General features: G+C 40.6%; 3 protein-coding genes across 4 annotated transcripts; 2 read left to right on the forward strand and 1 right to left on the reverse strand.

Annotated features, from left to right (window-relative positions):
• The first annotated feature begins 591 nt into the window (after positions 1-591).
• On the forward strand, positions 592-6,566 carry pmpca (peptidase, mitochondrial processing subunit alpha). The gene is made up of 13 exons (XM_085368685.1): positions 592-671; positions 2,180-2,382; positions 2,480-2,559; positions 2,645-2,727; positions 2,830-2,924; positions 3,008-3,108; positions 3,665-3,928; positions 4,066-4,158; positions 4,238-4,356; positions 4,438-4,528; positions 5,421-5,483; positions 5,570-5,714; positions 5,797-6,566. Exons 1-13 carry the CDS (start codon positions 625-627, stop codon positions 5,964-5,966), a joined length of 1,554 nt encoding a protein of 517 aa, XP_085224811.1. The 5' UTR covers positions 592-624; the 3' UTR covers positions 5,967-6,566.
• Positions 6,567-9,521: 2,955 nt separating this feature from the next.
• inpp5e (inositol polyphosphate-5-phosphatase E) lies at positions 9,522-15,611 on the reverse strand. Its single transcript, XM_085368686.1, has 11 exons — positions 15,551-15,611; positions 14,170-15,042; positions 13,367-13,490; positions 13,181-13,278; positions 12,953-13,077; positions 12,251-12,370; positions 12,019-12,126; positions 11,396-11,557; positions 10,977-11,092; positions 10,720-10,856; positions 9,522-9,667 (listed from the first exon to the last, which is right to left on the reverse strand). The coding sequence occupies exons 2-11, from the start codon at positions 14,970-14,972 to the stop codon at positions 9,535-9,537; spliced, it is 1,926 nt and encodes a 641-aa protein (XP_085224812.1). The 5' UTR covers positions 14,973-15,042; positions 15,551-15,611; the 3' UTR covers positions 9,522-9,534.
• LOC146621644 (gamma-crystallin M2-like) lies at positions 14,224-18,574 on the forward strand. 2 transcript variants are annotated; one of them, XM_085368687.1, is made up of 3 exons: positions 14,224-14,270; positions 17,952-18,210; positions 18,296-18,574. In XM_085368687.1, exons 1-3 carry the CDS (start codon positions 14,224-14,226, stop codon positions 18,572-18,574), a joined length of 585 nt encoding a protein of 194 aa, XP_085224813.1. The 2 variants fall into 2 exon arrangements, with proteins under 2 accessions (XP_085224813.1, XP_085224814.1); XM_085368688.1 differs by lacking the exon at positions 14,224-14,270 and adding an exon at positions 17,274-17,306 and having other exon boundaries at positions 17,968-18,210.
• Positions 18,575-18,792: the final 218 nt, after the last annotated feature.

Raw genomic sequence — 18,792 nt, forward strand, 5'->3', positions numbered from 1 at the left:
TTGAGTTTGTTGAATTTTTAAGTGTAATTTTTATGGTTGTTTCATTTTAATGGAGAAAAACAGAATATCAACCAAAGGTCTACCTGCCCAAGAAGGGACATATACAGGGTAATCTTAAGTTTCCCAACAAACACTTAATGAACACCTAAAGGATTTAGAGAAAGCATGGAAGAAAGTTTCTGTAGTCAAATGAAACTATCTGGCATCAGCTTGACCTGTCGTGTTTGGAGGAAGAGAAATGCTTAATATTTTCCAAAGCACACCATTCCCACACTCAAGCACAGAGGTGGAAACATGACGCTTCGGGGCTGTTTTTCTGTTAAGGTTGCAGGGTGACTTCACCACACTGAGGAGGTAATGGACGGGTCATGTACTTGGATGGCAATAACCTAAAACATGTGTTTGTCCCCCTTAGCTGAAATTGCAGTGTTTTTTATTTAACAATTATAACTGATTATTAAATAATTATTAATGACTTCACTGTGATGTTCTTATTATTCAGTAACATCGTGTGGTTTTGGCCCCTGGGCTGCATGTTCAACAACCGTCAGCTGGTTGAAAGCGGAAGTGCTTCGAGTAGCTTTCGTCGTCATCCGGGTTGATCTCCGTCACAGAGGATCCAGGATGGCGACTCACATGTCGAGGTGCAGAACCTGGAGTCGGGTTCAGAGGTAACACGTTTTAAATAAACGCTCTTACAGTGTCGCTAATGTGGAGTTTAACGCGAACAGACTGCAGCAGCACCGATACACCCACTGTCTCCCACCTGACGTTTCCGCTCATCCCTGCGGGTTTAGAAATTCTCTACGTCCTCGTCACCGTTAATTAGCAGCTAGCATGATGCTAAGTTACATCATAACCCGTTAATGAAGCTAAAAATGCTCCTCTCGCTTAAGCTTTGGCATTATTTTAGCGGCTTTCTGTAATGTCCGAGATAAAGAATTGTTCTACTTTGTTTTAATATATTTTAAATAGACGTGCTAGTTAGGCTGTTTTTGTTGAGAATTTGAATACGAAGAGACATATTTGGGTAAAAGAGATTAGATTGCTGGACTTAATAATGTGCGTTTGCCTGAGGATGGTGGAGGATTATACGTGCTGACTTTGAATTTATCACTGTGTGGCTGAGATTCTGATATTATAGAAGTGCTATAAGAGGAATGTTAAACTTTTAAGCTCCAAACACGTTTGGACAATGAAGTCGATAATAGTATCTATGTGCACCTAATCTGTTTGAGTCAAAAGGCGAAAATAGTCATTTTCAGAGAGTTTTTACGTACTTTTGGTGCTATATGATGTCAGTGAATATGCTGATCCCTGTTGCGTGGCTGTAAACACAAAACCCACACTGTTCTTTTTATGATGGACAGCCAATCAGAACAGAGTTTTCTCACAGCTAGAGGAGCTTAACCATGGCCAGGGCTCTGTACTACGAAGCCACTTCAGTATACTCAAGTGATGTTATCTGGATTCATTTACCCTAACACTGGCAATCATGATAAGCAGTCATGTCAAGCTTGTTTTCAGCTGGCTAAGTTAACCGAAAGTTTTCCCTGTGTGTTCACTTAATTGGTGTAAATTGTAATATTTGAGGGGGTTAAATGCATAAACTGAAAGGATTACAGCTGTTAGAATTTAGGGCTGCAACAATTCATCAAGTAATTCGATTTTCATTTTCTTACTGGGTAAAATATGCTGCAAAGCTAACCTGGTCCAGACTAGAGATCAGCAGTAATGAAATCACCACCTACTGACCAAAAAGTCTGCAGACAATAGTATGTCTTTGCAAAATGGCTGTTTCCCTCTGAAGAGTATGGAAAACATGCAAGCTGGATTTTCTTTTCCTTTTTTATTCTTTTTCCCCACGGGGACCAATAAAGTACACTTTCTTCTTCTTCTTCTTCTTTCATTGCTGTTTGTTGTACTGTTTGTTTTTATTTTTGTATTGGCACATTGTTTGTCAGAAGACCAATTGGTGAGGTCTTTAAAGTAGCTGTGGCTAGAAGGGCTATGTACAATGTAAAGGTTGTACAAAAATTAAACCCAGCAATGTTAATATTTATTGGTCATGTTGTATAAGCTGCAGTTTTTTCAAAAGTTGGCTTTTGAAATTCAGCTTTTAAAAGTCGATGAGGTTTTTTTTTTTTTTTTTATAGCAGTTGTTTTATTGTCATCCAAGGTATGGGATAGCAGCTTACCGGAAATACAGCAGTGGTGGCGGATACCCAAATATCTCCCTCTCTACACCGTTGCCTGGGATCCCCAAACCAGTGTTCGCTTCAGTGGATGGTCAGGAAAAATATGAGACCAAGATTACCACTCTAGAAAATGGCCTCAAAGTTGCTTCCCAAAACAAGTTTGGTGAATTCTGCACAGTTGGAGGTAAGTTGTGTCTTTGATGTGCTGATATATTCACAGTTCTTTGTCACCTGCAAGAACTGGATAAAGTGAGATTCTCTCTCTTTCTTCCTTTTGTTAGTTTTGGTTAATTCGGGATCCAGACATGAAGCAAAGTATCCAAGTGGGATTGCACACTTCTTAGAAAAACTTGCATTTTCTGTAAGTATTAAATAAAATCCAATGAAAAAGACCAAAAAGGTGGAGGTGCGAGCAATAAACCTGACAACAACATTTATGTCTTTAGTCCACTGCACAGTATGGGAGTAAAGATGAAATCCTTCTTACGTTAGAGAAACACGGGGGGATCTGTGACTGCCAGACATCCAGGTATTTAACACAGTTCCCGTCTCAGTGTGGAATGATGTAATGATAAACGCAAACAACACACAGCTGATTTGAGGTGTGTTGATTGGTTGTTTTGCTTTGCAGAGACACCACAATGTATGCAGTGTCTGCTGAAGTGAAAGGTCTGGACACAGTGGTCAGTCTTCTGTCTGATGCTGTTCTGCAGCCTCGCCTGCTGGGTAAGGACATATAATTTAGGGTCAGTCCTCACAAACGGTCCAAGAGTCTCCACCGGTAATACAAACTGTTTCTTTGTGTGCAGATGAAGAGCTCGAGATGACCAGAATGGCGGTGCGCTTTGAGTTAGAAGATCTCAACATGAGGCCAGATCCTGAGCCATTACTCACTGAGATGATCCATGCTGTGAGTTATGCCTCATTATTCCTTAGCTAGTCCATCCAGCCATTCATCCCATTTTATTATTAATCAGTGAATTACTAATGAAACCAAAATCCACTGTCAAAATTTCAATGCTCATTTCTACTCTGATAGAGTAACTTTGCATGATTCACAGTCCAAAATGATCCATTTGCCTTAGCTGAGCTTTTGTGCAGCCTCTCCATTCACTCACAGTCTGAACCAAGCTGTTTTGCTTCTTCCCTCTTTGAGTCCACCCTTCCTTTAAGCCAAATTTCTTCTTATTGGAGGCCTCGTGCAAACAGAAGATTTGAACAAGGAGTGAAAAAGGCTTCTGTATGTCAGGGTTAATCACATTAAGGAGCTTCGCTCTTGTTGATATCATACAGAGTCAGGAGTGGCAAAAATTATGAAAATGAGTGTTTGGAGTAATTTGAATTGGGTTAGAGGGATTACTTTTAGATATTCTGACCTCATTAATGTCAAACTCAATGGTGAGTAGTCCTAGTTTGTTTTCATCTTTAAATCTATATGTGACCCTTCTTTGTTGTTTTGTTTCCAGGCTGCGTATCGAGGCAACACAGTCGGACTGCCTCGTTTTTGTCCTGCAGATAATGTGGATAAGATTGACAAGAATGTGCTTCACAGTTACCTGCGTAACTATTACCGTCCAGAGCGCATGGTGCTGGCAGGAGTGGGCATCGAGCACGAGCAGCTGGTCGAAAGTGCCAGGAAATACCTGCTGGACGTAAAACCAGTGTGGGGAACGAGTTCAGCGCCCAACGTGGACCTCTCTGTAGCACAGTACACTGGTGGCATCGTCAAGGTGATTAACCAGGCTCTGTTTAAAATCACAGTTTGGCAGATACCTGTTTTTGTTATTATTCCTCCGTTCTGCTGGAGAAAGCAAATGATCTTTTTAACGGATCTTTAAAAGTTGGACATTGTGTTTTATTCTGTTAGATGGAGAAGGATATGTCAGACGTGAGCCTCGGCCCCACCCCCATCCCAGAACTTACCCACATCATGATCGGCCTGGAGAGCTGCTCCTACCTGGTGGGTGTTTGCAGTGTCTTGGAAAGTCTCCAATCAGGGGCCTGAGACATGTTAAAGGGTAAAAATGTTCCCTTTACAGGAGGATGACTTTATCCCATTCGCTGTGCTCAACATGATGATGGGTGGAGGCGGCTCCTTCTCTGCAGGAGGACCCGGGAAAGGCATGTTTACCCGACTGTACCTGAACGTCCTTAACAGGTGAGCGTCTCACAAGAAAATTGTACTAAAACTATTCCAATTAGTCGTCACCGACTGTTAAATTTTTGTTATCTGTTGTAGACATCATTGGATGTACAACGCCACCTCCTACCATCATAGCTACGAGGACAGCGGCCTACTGTGTATCCATGCTAGTGCAGACCCCAGACAGGTTGGTACAGTCTCAATACAGGACAGCTGCAGAGTATCTGTTAGGATTCTGTAACAAATTTCTCAATTAAATTTTGAAACTTTTTCTGATGAGGCTTTGGCAGCTCTGGTGCTCTGGGGTAGGTGGTTTCACAGGACACGGCCTACAACTGGAAAGGCCCGATCCCCTCTGTTTTTGACCTTGTCCTGGGAACATCCAGAATCCTCTGATTAGAAAACCTTAGTGCCCTAACTTGAGGGTGGATGCTTAAAGGCTTAGATAAAAAAGGGGGCAAAGGTCAAAGACTTAAGAACAAGCAATAAAGGCAAGGCAAGGCAAGTTTATTTGTATAGCACAATTCAACAACAAGGTGATTCAAAGTGCTTTACAGAGACATTAGAAACAAGAACAAATAAAAAGCATGATTTAAAATTGATTAAAACAAGCAAATAAACTAACTAACTAATTAACAAACAAACAAACAAACAACAGTATATAAAATCAAAACAGATAAAATCAGAACAGTAGATAAAATCAGTAGTTAAATGTAAGTTTTGAAATTTAAGCTTAAAGTGTGGATTTGGTGCTTTATTCAAATGCAGCTGAGAACAGGTGAGTCTTCAACCTGGATTTAAATAAACTGAGTGTTTCAGCTGATCTGAGGCTTTCTGGGAGTTTGTTCCAGATATAAGGAGCATAAAAGCTGAATGCAGCTTCTCCGTGAAAATCTAAAACTAAATTCTAAAAGTGGCAGGAAGCCAGTAAAGAGAGGATGAATGGGTAATGTGCTCTTGCTTTTTTCTCCCTGTAAGGAGCTGAGTGTATATTTGGGAAAAGTTCACCTCCAGTGAATAGTTTGTCATGTTTTTTGTGGTTCTTTTTCTTATTTCTTATTTCATTTATTCATTTCCAGGTGAGAGAAATGGTGGAAATAATCACCAGAGAGTTCATTCAGATGGGCGGCAGTGCAGGAGAGGTAATGATCGCCACAAGCTTTGTCATCATCATTTAGCAGAATAAAAATTACACAGTTCTTTTAATAAATTTCCCTTATGTGCCCAGATGGAGCTGGAGAGGGCAAAGACTCAGCTTAAGTCCATGTTGATGATGAACCTTGAATCACGGCCGGTTATTTTTGAAGACGTTGGTCGTCAGGTTCTCTCCACAGGAAAGAGAAAGCTGCCACATGAGCTCTGTCATCTAATAAGTGAGTACTGGAAGGATTTTTGTGTTATTTTCTTTGCAAGTCATCTAAATTTGTGTGACGATAATATTCAAATAATTTTCAGGCAGCGTGACACCTGGTGACATTAAAAGAGTGACCACCAAGATGCTGCGCAGTAAGCCAGCTGTCGCAGCGCTTGGAGATCTCATGGAGCTGCCCTCGTACGAACACATCCAGGCCGCCTTGTCCAGCAAGGACGGACGTCTGCCCCGCACATACCGCCTCTTCAGATAGACCCGCATCATCACTTTACATAAACTGGACTTGAAGATTACACTAGTGTTCCCTCCGAACACGGAAATCACCACAGCTTACTGTGAAGGGTGACAAATACCTCTGAGAGAAGGGGTGATTTTAAAGAAATGACACATTGTACTCTACAGTAATCCTAGTCTGTATACAACTGTATTTTTGTTTTGTTGCCAGGAAGTCAATAATTCATTATTTTTATGGGAGGTTTGCAGGAGTTTGCTTTTAAAGAAACACAAAATTATCATGTAAGGTTCCCATTTAAAAACCCCATCAGTGTCACAGAGCCACTCAGAGTAGACTGTGTTCTGGATGCCCCTAAAACTCTTTCGTTTTTTTTATTCCACCATTACTTTCTTTGCAGATCGCAGCTCTCTAAAAATTCTTTATTCCAGAGTCAGTGGATTAAACTGTTATTTATACGACAAGACTTCATAATGTCCTTTTATAGGTACAGAGACAGCAGAAAGTTACATAATATATGATTAAAAACAAAATGGAGATTTTTGGATCAGTCACTGACTTGACTGCTTGTCCTCCAGACTGAAATTGTGATTCGTGTATTGTACAGTAAAAAGATGGTTAAACAAGTGTGGTGTTTGTTTTTACTGTTACGCTGAATGCTTTGCAAATCACATTGGTTATGAAGAGCCACAGCTGTGTGACGACCACATAAGGGCAAAGAATAGAAAAAGCAGGTTATAGTCTGAGTGTTTGACCTGCAGTGATTGTCTACATATGTTGACTTGATTATTTTTTTGTCTGTGTTTCATGGATATTCTCACAGAAACGCACAATCTAAGAGTCAAAACTTTGAACACAACCTCTCATTTAATGTTTTTTTTTTGTTCTTACTACTTTCTATATTGTAGATACACATTGAAGACATCAAATATATAAAACAAAATATATGGAATTATGAAGCAAAGAAATGCAGATAATTAACTCTAAATATGTTTTATATTTTAGTAGGGTGACCATATTTTGGTTTCCCAAAAAGTGGACACTTGGCCCAGTCATGAAGAACTTTAATAATACTGTTTGTTTAAAGAAAACAATGCCTTCTCTGTGCCGTTAATGAATGGTAAAATAAAAAATATCATATAGGCTTTTACAAGTCAACAAGTGCAAAAAAGGAGGATGGTTGGTCACCCTAATTCCTCAAAGTAGTCACCCTTTTCTTTGTTGACAACACTGCAAACCTTGGCCTTCTCTCAATAAGCTTCATGATGTAGTCACCTGAAATAGTTTTCACTTCACAGGTGTGCCTTGTCAGGGTTCATTTGTGTAATTTCTTGCCTTCTCAGTGGGTTTGGGACCATCAGTTGTGTTGTGCAGAAGTAAGGTTTGTACACAGCTAACAGCTGTGACAACTTAAAATTCATAATATGGCAAGAACCAGTCAGCTAAGTAAAGAGAAACAACAGTCCATCATTACTTTAAGAACTGAAGGTCAGTGAGTACGAAAAATTGCTAAAACTTTGAATGTGTCCCCAAGTGCAGTCGCAAAAACCATCAAGCGCTACGATGAAACTCTTGAGGACCACCCCAGGAAAGGAAGACCAAGAGTCACCTCTGCTCCTGAGGATAAATTCATTTGCGTCACCAGCCTCAGAAAATCATGTTAACAGCACCTCAAATTAGAGCCCAGATAAATGCCTCACAGAGTCAGTGGAAGACACATCTCTACATTAACTGTTCAGAGGAGACTGCTCGAGTCCAAATCTGAGATCTTTGGTTACACCTGCTGTGTCTTTCTGCGACACAGAAAAGATCAAAAGATGGTCTCTACATGCATGGTTCCCACTGTGAAGCGTGGAGGAGGTGTGATGGATTGGAGGTGCTTTGCTGGTACACTGTTGGGGATTTTTTCAAAGCTGAAGGTACGTTGAACCAGATTGGCTACCACAGCATTTTGTAGCAACATGCCATCCCATCTCAGGTTTGCGTTTAGTTGGACCATCATTTATTTTTCAACAGGACAGTCACCCCAAACACACCTATGGGCTGCGTAAGGGCTATTTGACCAAGAAGGAAAGTGATGGAGTGCTGCACCAAATGGCTTGGCCTTTACAGTCACCTGACCTAAACCCAGTCTAGATGGGTTGGGATCTGATGGACTGCAGAGTGACGGGAAAAGGGCCAACAAGTGGAAAACCATTTCAGCTGACTATCACATGAAGCTCGTCGAGAGAATGCCTAGAGTGTGCAGAGCAGTAATCAAAGAAAAGAATAGCTATTTTGAAGAATCTAGACTATAAAACATGAGTTATTTCACACTTTCTTTTTACTACATGATTGTTGACAAGAGGCTGTAAGCCTGTACATCATGCCCCTAACTTTAACCTTTGTTAGTGACAAAGGGACAACTATTTTTGACTCAGTTTAAGAAGCACCCTCAAGTGGCCATTGGAGAAACTGCAGTTTTGGGGATTCCCACACAGGCTTCATCTTTAAGCTCTGGAAGCTGGTGCTCAGCTTCACCTTAGATTTAACACAGTATTATAACTACTATATTAAGTTGATAACATTGCAACACATTGTGCTCCCCCACACTTAAATACATCTGTTATGGGCAAAATGTATCCAACAAACAAAGGTGTTTTCAAACCTTTATTATGGGATGTTACATCAGGTGACATAAAAAGATACAGTTATGGATAAGAGGTCCCGATGATGTAAAAACAATACCCACAGGCACTTTTTTTTTAAAAACAGAATGCTCTTCATGCTGGGAATGCAGATGATTAATGTGCTGCTACATACAGTACATGGACAGTTTACACAGTAATAAGATGAGAGGTAAGGCATTGCGTTTAGTGTTGCAAAGGTTCACTTGGCCTAATCACACAAAAGGTAGCAATAATGGTAGTAATATAGTAGTAATATCATTAAAATGCTCAAACGTTTTTTTTTATAGCAAGTGAGTTCCTTTAAGAAATATTGAATAAAAGCATCAAATAACTGTAATTTCCCTGAATTTAACAGTAGCTCTTAACAAGGTGCAACATGCTCTTCAGAGTCTATATTTGACCTGATCCTCAAAACTCCCCCACAAAACGGACACCTAAAAGTGTGCTGTAGTTATGTTTAGTACATTACTTCATGACAAAAATCACAAGGCATTTGAACACTGGTATAGCATTCAGAAAAACAGAGTATTATAGTATATGATGCTTCTTAAACGGCTACAAAAAATAGAGAGAAAATAGGTATTGTTACTGTCTGTAAGGTCTTATCAGTCCACACTGGAGCATGTGACTGAACTTTAAGCCACAAAGGGAGACCCCCCTTCCCTAGTTATGTTTGAGTACAGGGGGCAGAATAAATAAAGGCCAGAATGCTGATATCTGCATGACCTCGAGATCCCTGCCCTCGAGTCTAGCCAGCTTCTTCGGGACACAGCTGCACCTCAGTTACCTCGACCACAGCTGGGATTTGTGTAGTTAAGACAACTTTGGTTTTTCCTTTTTGTCCTTTCTGGCCTTCCTGTTTCTGGCACAGGTCTGATCCAATCCAGCCTGATCTGGTCCAGAGTGTTCCTTAATGGGTTTTAAGAGATGGTGCAGATCGTGCTGCTTTGGTTCTTCATGGCCTCCTTTGTCTTTATTTCTCTGGTGATCCGCCTCCTCCTGATACCTTCCAAGTACAAGCTTCGGTCAAACTGTCCGGCACACAGAGGAATGCTGACAAAAATACAAGCAAATACAACATTACAGGTGTTAGAAAGTCAAAATGCATAAAGCACAACTGATCGTTTACCAAATGATCAATTGCAGTCCAGTGAAAAAGAACCATCATTTAAGGCATGGATTTTTGCATTGTAATATTTCAGCAACACTTTAATTTAACCCTTTGCTTAGGCTGCTGCCCCCGCGACCCGGCCCCGGACAAAGCGGATGAAGATGGATGGATGGATGGACTTTAATTTAACTGCAACCCACACAGTGCAACATGAACTTAATAAACCTGGGTAGGCCATCAAATTTGTATGACACAGAGCTACTGTTTTGTGACCACAGCTAAAGATTGTCAGGATTCTTTCACAATGATAACCTTTGCACTACCTACGAAAATCCACGACAGCACAGTTTATTACATCACTAAAGCCTGGAGCCTCTGGGGGACTCTCTTACTCTCCCCCTTTATATGTCACTGCTGCACGTAGTTTCATCCTGTTTGTGTTTCATTCTCTCTCTATTCTACTCTGTTCTGTCTTCTCAAGGCTGCTTCTGCTTGGGGATGACTTTTTCTTCCTTTATTTTCTAAATGCTTAGTCAAAGGAGATTCTTGGGTTTCTACTGATGCAGAGCTCTTAACCTTACAATACAAAGAGCTTGAGACTGACTACTACTGTGATTTGGTGTCACTAAAAAACCCATCTGAATCTGATCTAACATATTACTTCATAAATTGTGTTACTTGTTGAAAACTTGAATGGGATAACAGGAGTGGGAACCAAAAAAAAGCTCTTATCTCTTTTCCCTAGACCCTGTGCCAGCGCCTAATCTCAATAAGTCTCCACACATGCCTACACCAGTGACTCTCTAGAAACAAGTGCTAGGCCCAAACGTGACACCGCTGAGAGTGAAGGCTCTCAGTCAAATAGGTCATAGTAAAAGGCAACTTTTACTTATGCCTTCTTTCAGGCTATTAAATTCCAACTTTATGTGAAATTAAATTTAATTGAAAAGGACTACAGCACTAAGGTGTATGTGTGAATGTTAGTGGGACTCACTTGTCTCTTCCTGGCCTGAGTTTGACCTGAAAGACACCAATGACAGGCCGGTGGTCCGAGGTCTTGATGTTTGAGCAGCTGGTATACATGAGTGTTTTTATGTCATTAGCCTGCCTGCTCCTGAATAGGATCCTGTCCTGTGAACACAGAGAGGTTCTATGTGTTTGAGAGCCACTTTAATAGAAATAACAAAGTGTTTTTAAAAAACTTAAGGCGTTTATCTTTTGTCATGTGCGACACGTCTTTGTTCTACTTACTGTGTATGAAGGTGTTCTCTGTTTAGAAGTGGTGTCATAGACATCGCGACCAATGTCAAATTTGTACGTGGGTAAGAAGTGTATTGATGCCTCTTGGAAACCTTTAAAGATTGACCCTGGAGGGACAAACAACTCACAGGATAAGAATCAATGGAAAACAACAACCTATTTCTATAAAAACTTTTGCAACTGTTTAGATGCATAAAAAATCATGTAGGGAAGAAAATCCAAGAAAGTTGGTTCTGCTCATCCAGTCGTTGCATTTCCTGTGGGAAAATCATTTTCATCACTCAGCCAAGCCACTTTTTCAGTCTGAAGTGACAAAATGTTTCTCCCACTGAAAGCGCGACGTCCAGATGAACAAAATCAACTTTCTGAGTTTTTGCAAATGTTGACGCTTTGGCTTCCTATGTGCATACCTTCCTTCATTTCCTTGGAGAGCTGATCGTGCTCCAGCAGAGGGCTCATATCGCCACCTACTGTGGAGCTTATGATGGCCTCCACCTCACTCCGGTCTTTATCCAGCCGAAAGTTAAAGTCTCCAAACCAGAAGACCTGATCGAATCTTGTAGTGACGTCAGCTGCAGTGAAAAATTATATTCCATCAATTTTCACTGAATACTGGCAATTAGTGTTATAAGCACTAAGATTTTAACCACATATAGATCATCAGTAACTGCTGGTACAAAGATGGCCATGGAAACAAATACAAAAATAGATTGTTATATTTATAGAGAAAAACCTTCCTGTACATTAGCCAGACCGCTTATTCCTTCCTCCTGCAAATAATCCTAAACCTAGGTGTCTAGGAATGTTTAATCTAATTACAGTTGTTGCAATCAATCATGTTGTGATTTGATTGAAAAAGAAGGACAATTAGAAAATGAATGCAATGTTTTAAGATTATTTGTCTTATCAGAATGAATGCATGCCACTTTTATACTGTTACATCTTTAAAAGATTAAGTATTCTGATGCATAAACCATCCAAATAGCTTTAACATTTTAAATTATTCACACAAAGTAGCTTCAGAGGGTCTTACATGGTGTGGAGCGGTACGGGTTGGTATCTGGAAGGCCTTTTGGAAGAGCTAGAGCCTCGACAATCTTGTTGTAATCAAGTATTCTCTCGTAGACTTTGGCATCACCGGCTGGGAGAAAAACAGAAAAACACATTAGAAATGTGCAACATTGGCCGGCTGTAGGGTTTAAATGCAATACACTAATGTGCAGTGTAAAAAAAAGCTTCTCTGACTTGGAAAAGCTGCTACTAACAGGTAAAATGGGAAGTAACGAAAAGGAAAGAAGTGCCAAAAAAGGTGAAGGCAATCCCCACTGCGCCTTTGGTCTTGATCTGCGAGATGATCCTCGTTGTGACTGTGGCGTGCTCCGCCTCTGTGCAAAAAAATAAAGAAGAAGAAAGGTAAATGGCGTGTATTTGTATAGCGCTTTTCAGGTGGTTCATGTCTGTGCACACAAATCAACATGTCACTACAACAAAATCCTTGTCACAATCCTCTGGCCAGTTATAGTAGGTGGAGCATTTCATCCAAAGCAACAAGGATATCAGTCGAGAGTTGTAAGTTGAAACTAAAGGATCTTTTCAAGTGTTTTGATATTCATATCGACTTGTAAACAGCATTTTAAGTATATTATAGAAAGGTTTAATCTAGAAAACTAAACATTCACAGCTTAGCTTTGATTATTTTTTTCAGATTTTAAAGCTCAAATAATTGATTAGTTAAGAAAATTAATTCAACAGTATAAAAGACCTATCTGAATTAAAGACTATTTAAACCTTTTAAAGCCTGTTTTGAGGAACAAGAAATCAATTTTAATCATTTAATACCTCCAGAAACCCTGTCTTTAAGACAACATGCTATTAAATACACAAGTCACCACAGAAATATGAGCAATTTAGAAATATCATTTCATAATCACCATCCCTCCTGAACTAATACGTAGAGTAGGACAGACCTGAGCAGAACCAGATGAGGTCTCTTCTGACAAATACAGTGAGATATAAAACACCATGTGAAGCTGCATATAACATGACATAGTAAGGTCCCAGACTCTCCTGAAGTCTGGTCTCCCACTCCCTCCTGCACACAAACAAAGTTACATATTAGTAAGCGGAAAATGAAAGCCATTACGGAGTAATTCATCATAATAACCGGCTTTTATTTAAAACATTAAATGATCCACCTGTCAGGACAGCCCTCCTGGACCCCAATAACATAAAAGTCTTGTGCAAATTCAGAGTCTGTTGGAAGGAGGAGATCATCTAAGTTGACTGGAAGGCCCTGAAAATGGCAGGAATTTGGTTATGATTCAGTTTCTCCATCAGAAAAACCTTTGTGAGAGATGCTGCAGGTCACAACATCCTCCCACCTTCTCTCCTTGCATGTTCCAAGTGGCGATGTAGATGCCAACTCTCCTGTCGGGGAAGAGGCGGTCCAGCTCCTCAGCCCCAAGCAAGGCACCACTACCCAGCACGCTGCCCTCCATAAAACTCCTGGATGACGAAAAGTAAAATCAGCACATATATCGAGTTTAATCACAGCTGTAAGGCTGCTATCTCTGAGGTCAGGTCAATAATTTATCTTTATAAGTATTAAAGCAGTGGACTAAGAACCATTTTACCACTCATCCTGTCAAAAACCCTGCTGAATCTCCTCACACCTATGTTCTTCTTTGCTCCAGTAATGGAGGCTGTTTATTCTTATTTGTGCATTTTTAGCTAAAGCAGCTCAGATGTTGATTTCTTTACCACAAAGTATCGCAGACTAATGTGTAAACATTTCAAATTTAGTTTGGAAAGAGGAATGAAAGATGAATGATGAAAGATGAATTAAATCTAACACAGCTTGCAGGGGAGCGTGGGGGTTTTGGAGCTAAAGTGTACTGTAATAAAGGAAAAATAGAAGGGTAATATGAGTATAAAGTGGGTGAGCTTAGAAAGGGCTCATCCAGACAAAAAAACAAAAACAAAACAAAAACACACCCCATCTTACTTCTTTTGTTTTTAAGTGTCACTAGCTTAATACCCTTGAAAGAGACTGGTAAGTAACTACAGTTTAACAGGAAGCTGAGTGCAGTTACTTTAATCTACAGGACATCTTACAATAGAGCCTTCAAATCCAGCACAAGGATGATGACTACAGGTGCATCTTTATATTACCTGCTAAACCTACCTGTTCCTCATATCCTGCGGTCTGATGGGGCTGAGTACGCTGTAGGTGGACCTCATGGAGTTGACAGAGGCACTATCCGACCCCATGTTCTCCAAAAGCCGGCTGTCGCTCAGGTTCCTGTGGAGCCTTTCTCCAAGCTTCTCTCTGGCCGGCATGGCATAATCCAAACAATCCCTGTCAATCCTATTAGCTGCCCTCAAAGTGGCTGACGCAAAGCTCTTCTCCAGAGCAGGCAGTGGTCCGGTGGGTTGCACCGGAGACAGGCGCACCTTGGCGGCCCTCCACTGCTGGACTGTAAGGTCGCTCTGCTGGCTGCGGGGTCTCCTTTCATAGTCAGAAAGACTACTCCCTCTGTCCCGGAAGGCTGGGGATCCAGTTGGAACAGCAGAATGGGGTCTCGCACTGGGATCCCGCTCATTCCTCACTGCAGCTGTACCCTGGATAACGAACCCACTTGGAGCTACAACAGTTTCATCCTCTTTAAGCGAGTCTGTGGAGGAGCCGGTCTCAGCTGGGTCGCTCAGACTCTCTTGGCTGTTTCTCAGCCTCCTGGTTCTCACAGTCTCCTCCAATGAAATGCTTTTGCTGGACTTCGACAGTCTGGGTAGCAAGGGGGGGCGGGGCTGATACGGACTGATCCCTTCCCCTGTGTTTCTAAGCCTAAGGTCATCCTTGTGCCCGTTGGTGGATTTTACATCTACTATGGAGGTATTGAGTTTGCTGCTGTCATTGGCAATTGAGTCTCCTTTACCAGGAGCCTCACAGGAGTGATGGAGGGGGCCGTCCTCTCCATCCTCAGTCATCCTCTTCTCATGTCTGAGTCCAGCTGTGGTGAGGTGGATGAAGCGCTCTCATTTTCAAGTGGCACAAGACCTGTTCAGACACACGGCGGAGTTTGTTTTACTGACATGGCCTTCAAACGATCACTTTACTGTCTGATATACGTTCTGATATCAGCCACGGCAGAGGGTTACTGCATCAAATACCCAATCAGTGGAAACAACAAACATTTTTGATTTCAAGCAATTAAAAGCAAGAGCTGTAGCTAAAAAAGACAAAGCACATGAGCTAACGCAATTACTGCTTGTTTCAACAACTTTAATGCTGAACGAAAAGTCCCGTTAAAGTCTACTTTAACAATTCTACTTAAGCCATCATCTAAATCACGTTTACATACACAACAATGTCATCTGTTAAGCTTTTCTCTTCACTGGATAACAACCTGCAGCTGCAGCTAACAAAGCTAAAATGCTAAAGCTGTGCTAACTATTGCCTAAAGCGTACGTTTCTGTGACCACATTAACAAACGGATAACTTTGGTAGTTTCTGTCGTTTGCACTAACAATTTATGTCTCTTTTATCAGGCTGAAAGTAAAGCTACCTTTTGTGCACTGTTGGTGTCAGGGAGACTGACTAAAAGTAGCTCCGTGACTTCCTTAGCAACGCTTGACAACACAGATTTCTGTTACCAAGAGAGTCGCAGTCTGAACTCAGCATGTATCACAGCGCCCCTGTGTGCTAAGAAGGGGTATTACTTCCATACCTGTGCGTCAACTACTAGGATAACCACCTGCTTTCTCATTTCTGCAGCTTACACATCTTCGAATAATTTCCAGGGAGCTTCTTCTTATACGAGGAGAGAGGACTCCAGGCAACAGACATCTGACCTAAATTAGCCTACTAAGAGGCTAATTTTTACTAAATTTACACTGTAGCTCAATGTGCTGGCATAAGAACTCTGTAACACTGTGAGTGCACATTTTCAAAAGATAAGTATTAGTAATACTTAAAAAACAAAAAGACAAGGCAACTCACCTCTCAGAACATCACCAAAGTTATTGACAACACTGCTCAAATCCAAAGTCCATCCTGCGCTCCTACTCCCTTCCTCTTTTGAGCACCACTTTTTTTGCTTTGGCTCTCTAAATATATCATTTAAAATGCCAAGAAAAAAATGTTATATAATTGACATCAAAAGACTCATGGGTGTTTTATAAAAATGACAGAGAACAAAGGTCAGGAAGCACAAGTAACATGCCCACCCCTCATCAAAATGTCATAAAACATGCCTATTTTAATCAGTGTAGTGTAATACGATTGAGTAGATATTTGCAGCTACAATTTAATTTCTAATTCTCTTACAATTTGTCCACTTTGCCTCACATCACAATCAAGAGCATAGCCTTTGTTCTCAGCAAGTAGACCTAAAGATGACCTAAGCTTTGATCTGCTCAGATCAAAGCTTAGATCATATATATATATATATATATATATATATATATATATATATATATATATATATATATATATATATATATATATATATATATATATATATCCAGTATATATTTGAATGATGTATTTAAAAGTATTAGTCAGCTTACAAAGATTTTTTTAAAGAAACATACTATGGGGCTATAAATTATAATGCTTTAAATTATAATCCAGTCAGATACATTTACTAGTTATTTGGCCATAGTCAGATGATAAAGAATTATGTTTATGGACTCTGAACTTAAACTTCTGACTTTTATTTACTCAATCGCTCAATATTATTGTGCACTACATTGCTAATATCCAAGATCCTCTGTTCTTTAAGTAACTTATTTTGCCGTCATTAGTTTAGCTCAGTTGATTGAAAAAAAAAATGCTTGTCTGGGTGTTTTCATGAAAAGACAAAAGCTTTTCCATTCACTACAACACGTTAAAGTCAGTCACTTTACAAATAGCACAAAGAAACGGCAGAAAAACGCTGCTGCTGACAAAACAGTGTAAGTCACACTGAATAAACAATGTCAAGGTGTGACCTCCGATTGTTAACCCTTTCACCCATTCCCTGACCCTGTGATGTACGAGAACCGCAGCTGAATGGATTTTCTAAGCTCGCTGGCCCCTGGAAATGTGGACAAAACCCTCCATATTCAGTGCATGTCTATGACACAGCTGCTGACTCAGGAGGTTTGGACAATGGGCTGGTGCGGTCGGGTCTAGTATAAAAGGAAAGGGTTAAACCAGGTAGGATACAGTTTGGTGCAAGAGCAGAAACATCAGCAGCAACCAGCAGCTCAACCAGCAGCTCAGCCAGCAGCCCAATAATCAGCAATATGACTACCACTGGAATGAACATGATGAGCAGGGTAAGAGAATTGCCTTTAAGGTCTTAAACGTGTGTTTATAAAAATATAATATTTATATTTGTAACAGCAACCAATCATGAGGTGTGGCACGAATGGTGTATCGTATAATTTTCCTCCGCTTTAAAGCATCTCTGAGTCCTATTTTTGCTTTCCAGCCAGAGCCTGTGCTTGTTTGGTTCAGTAACTACAGCTTGCAGATATTTCTTCTAGTAAAAAAGCTCTAAAATTCTAAGCCAACAAAATAGAAACAGACTTTGCGAGATAAAATGTCACTATGTACATATTAGCTTCTGTTAAGAGCTTCTCTCATGAGCTGAACAGCTCAGTAAGAGAACTTTGCTGTGCTTTGAGTGCCCATCTGACTCTGTGGATTCAAATGTGTGCACTTCTTGTATAAATGATTTATACTGCTGCTGGGTCTGACCTGATAAAACTAGATTAGTTACCTTTATAGAAAAATCATAGATCGCTCATTCAGACATGGAGCTGACACATTAAGAGTTAACAGAAAGGTATAAATGTCTAAATTGATTTATTCCTCATTAGAAGTTTAAAGCTGCACCTGAACTTTCTACTTAACAGCACTACTGTTGAACTCACCAATTCTTTCAGCTTCAAAAATTAAATGCCTCACATGTGCTCGTTTCCTCTCTCTCCTCAGATCATCTTCTACGAGGACAGGAACTTCCTGGGTCGTTCCTATGAGGTCATGAACGACTGCCCTGACATGTCCTCCTACCTGAGCAGGTGCCACTCCTGCAGGGTTGAGAGAGGCTGCTTCATGGTGTACGACCGCACCAACTACATGGGCAACCAGTACTTCCTGAGGAGGGGTGAATATTCTGACTACATGAGCATGATGGGGATGAACGACTGCATCAGGTCCTGCCGTATGATCCCCATGGTAAGATTTTACGCCAGTCGTCATTTACCCTGGATGACATCATTAAAATACTCTGAGTTAAATCCATTTGTCTTCTGCCTCACAGTACAGGGGATCCTACAGGATGAGGATCTACGAGAGAGAGAACTTTGGTGGTCAGATGTATGAGCTGATGGACGACTGTGATAACATCATGGACCGTTACCGCATGTCCAACTGCATGTCCTGCAATGTGATGGATGGCCACTGGCTGATGTACGAGCAGCCCCACTACAGAGGCAGAATGATGTACATGAGGCCTGGAGAGTACAGGAGCTTCATGAACATGGGATTCAGCGGCATGAGGTTCATGAGCATGAGGCGCATCAATGACTCCTGCTACTAGGCTGTCTTTGCACTAAATAAAGCTGTCATGAACTGAACTACTGGTGTGTTTAAGTCATGGATTATTTTGAGTAGATTTTGAGTACTTACGTTCATTCAGAAATTCTAACGTTTCAGTAATTCAGAAGAAGCAAGTCATTTGCTTTTTATTCTTATTTTCAAACCACATTCTTTCAAAAATCAACTACAAGTGAAATTTGTGCAACCTTTTAGCACAAA

The sequence above is a fragment of the Diplotaxodon limnothrissa genome, linkage group LG12, assembly GCF_057381915.1.
Source record: "Diplotaxodon limnothrissa isolate DT_005_m linkage group LG12, D_limnothrissa_male_GT1.1, whole genome shotgun sequence".
Lineage (NCBI taxonomy): Eukaryota > Metazoa > Chordata > Actinopteri > Cichliformes > Cichlidae > Diplotaxodon > Diplotaxodon limnothrissa.

Bases quoted from the DNA above. Each gene is read 5' to 3' on its own strand.
- pmpca (XM_085368685.1), top strand. From the start codon at position 625: ATGGCGACTCACATGTCGAGGTGCAGAACCTGGAGTCGGGTTCAGAG. The intron at 2,925-3,007 runs GTAAGGACATAT...CTTTGTGTGCAG, and splicing joins TCTGCAGCCTCGCCTGCTGG to ATGAAGAGCTCGAGATGACC. The intron at 4,357-4,437 runs GTGAGCGTCTCA...TATCTGTTGTAG, and splicing joins TACCTGAACGTCCTTAACAG to ACATCATTGGATGTACAACG.
- LOC146621644 (XM_085368687.1), top strand. From the start codon at position 14,224: ATGGAGTTGACAGAGGCACTATCCGACCCCATGTTCTCCAAAAGCCG. The intron at 14,271-17,951 runs GCTGTCGCTCAG...CATGTGCTCGTT, and splicing joins CCCATGTTCTCCAAAAGCCG to TCCTCTCTCTCCTCAGATCA. The intron at 18,211-18,295 runs GTAAGATTTTAC...TCTGCCTCACAG, and splicing joins CCTGCCGTATGATCCCCATG to TACAGGGGATCCTACAGGAT.
- inpp5e (XM_085368686.1), bottom strand. From the start codon at position 14,972: ATGACTGAGGATGGAGAGGACGGCCCCCTCCATCACTCCTGTGAGGCT. The intron at 12,371-12,952 runs GTCTGTCCTACT...TTTTTTGCACAG, and splicing joins CCTCATCTGGTTCTGCTCAG to AGGCGGAGCACGCCACAGTC. The intron at 9,668-10,719 runs GTGAGTCCCACT...TATTTTTGTCAG, and splicing joins CTCAGGCCAGGAAGAGACAA to CATTCCTCTGTGTGCCGGAC.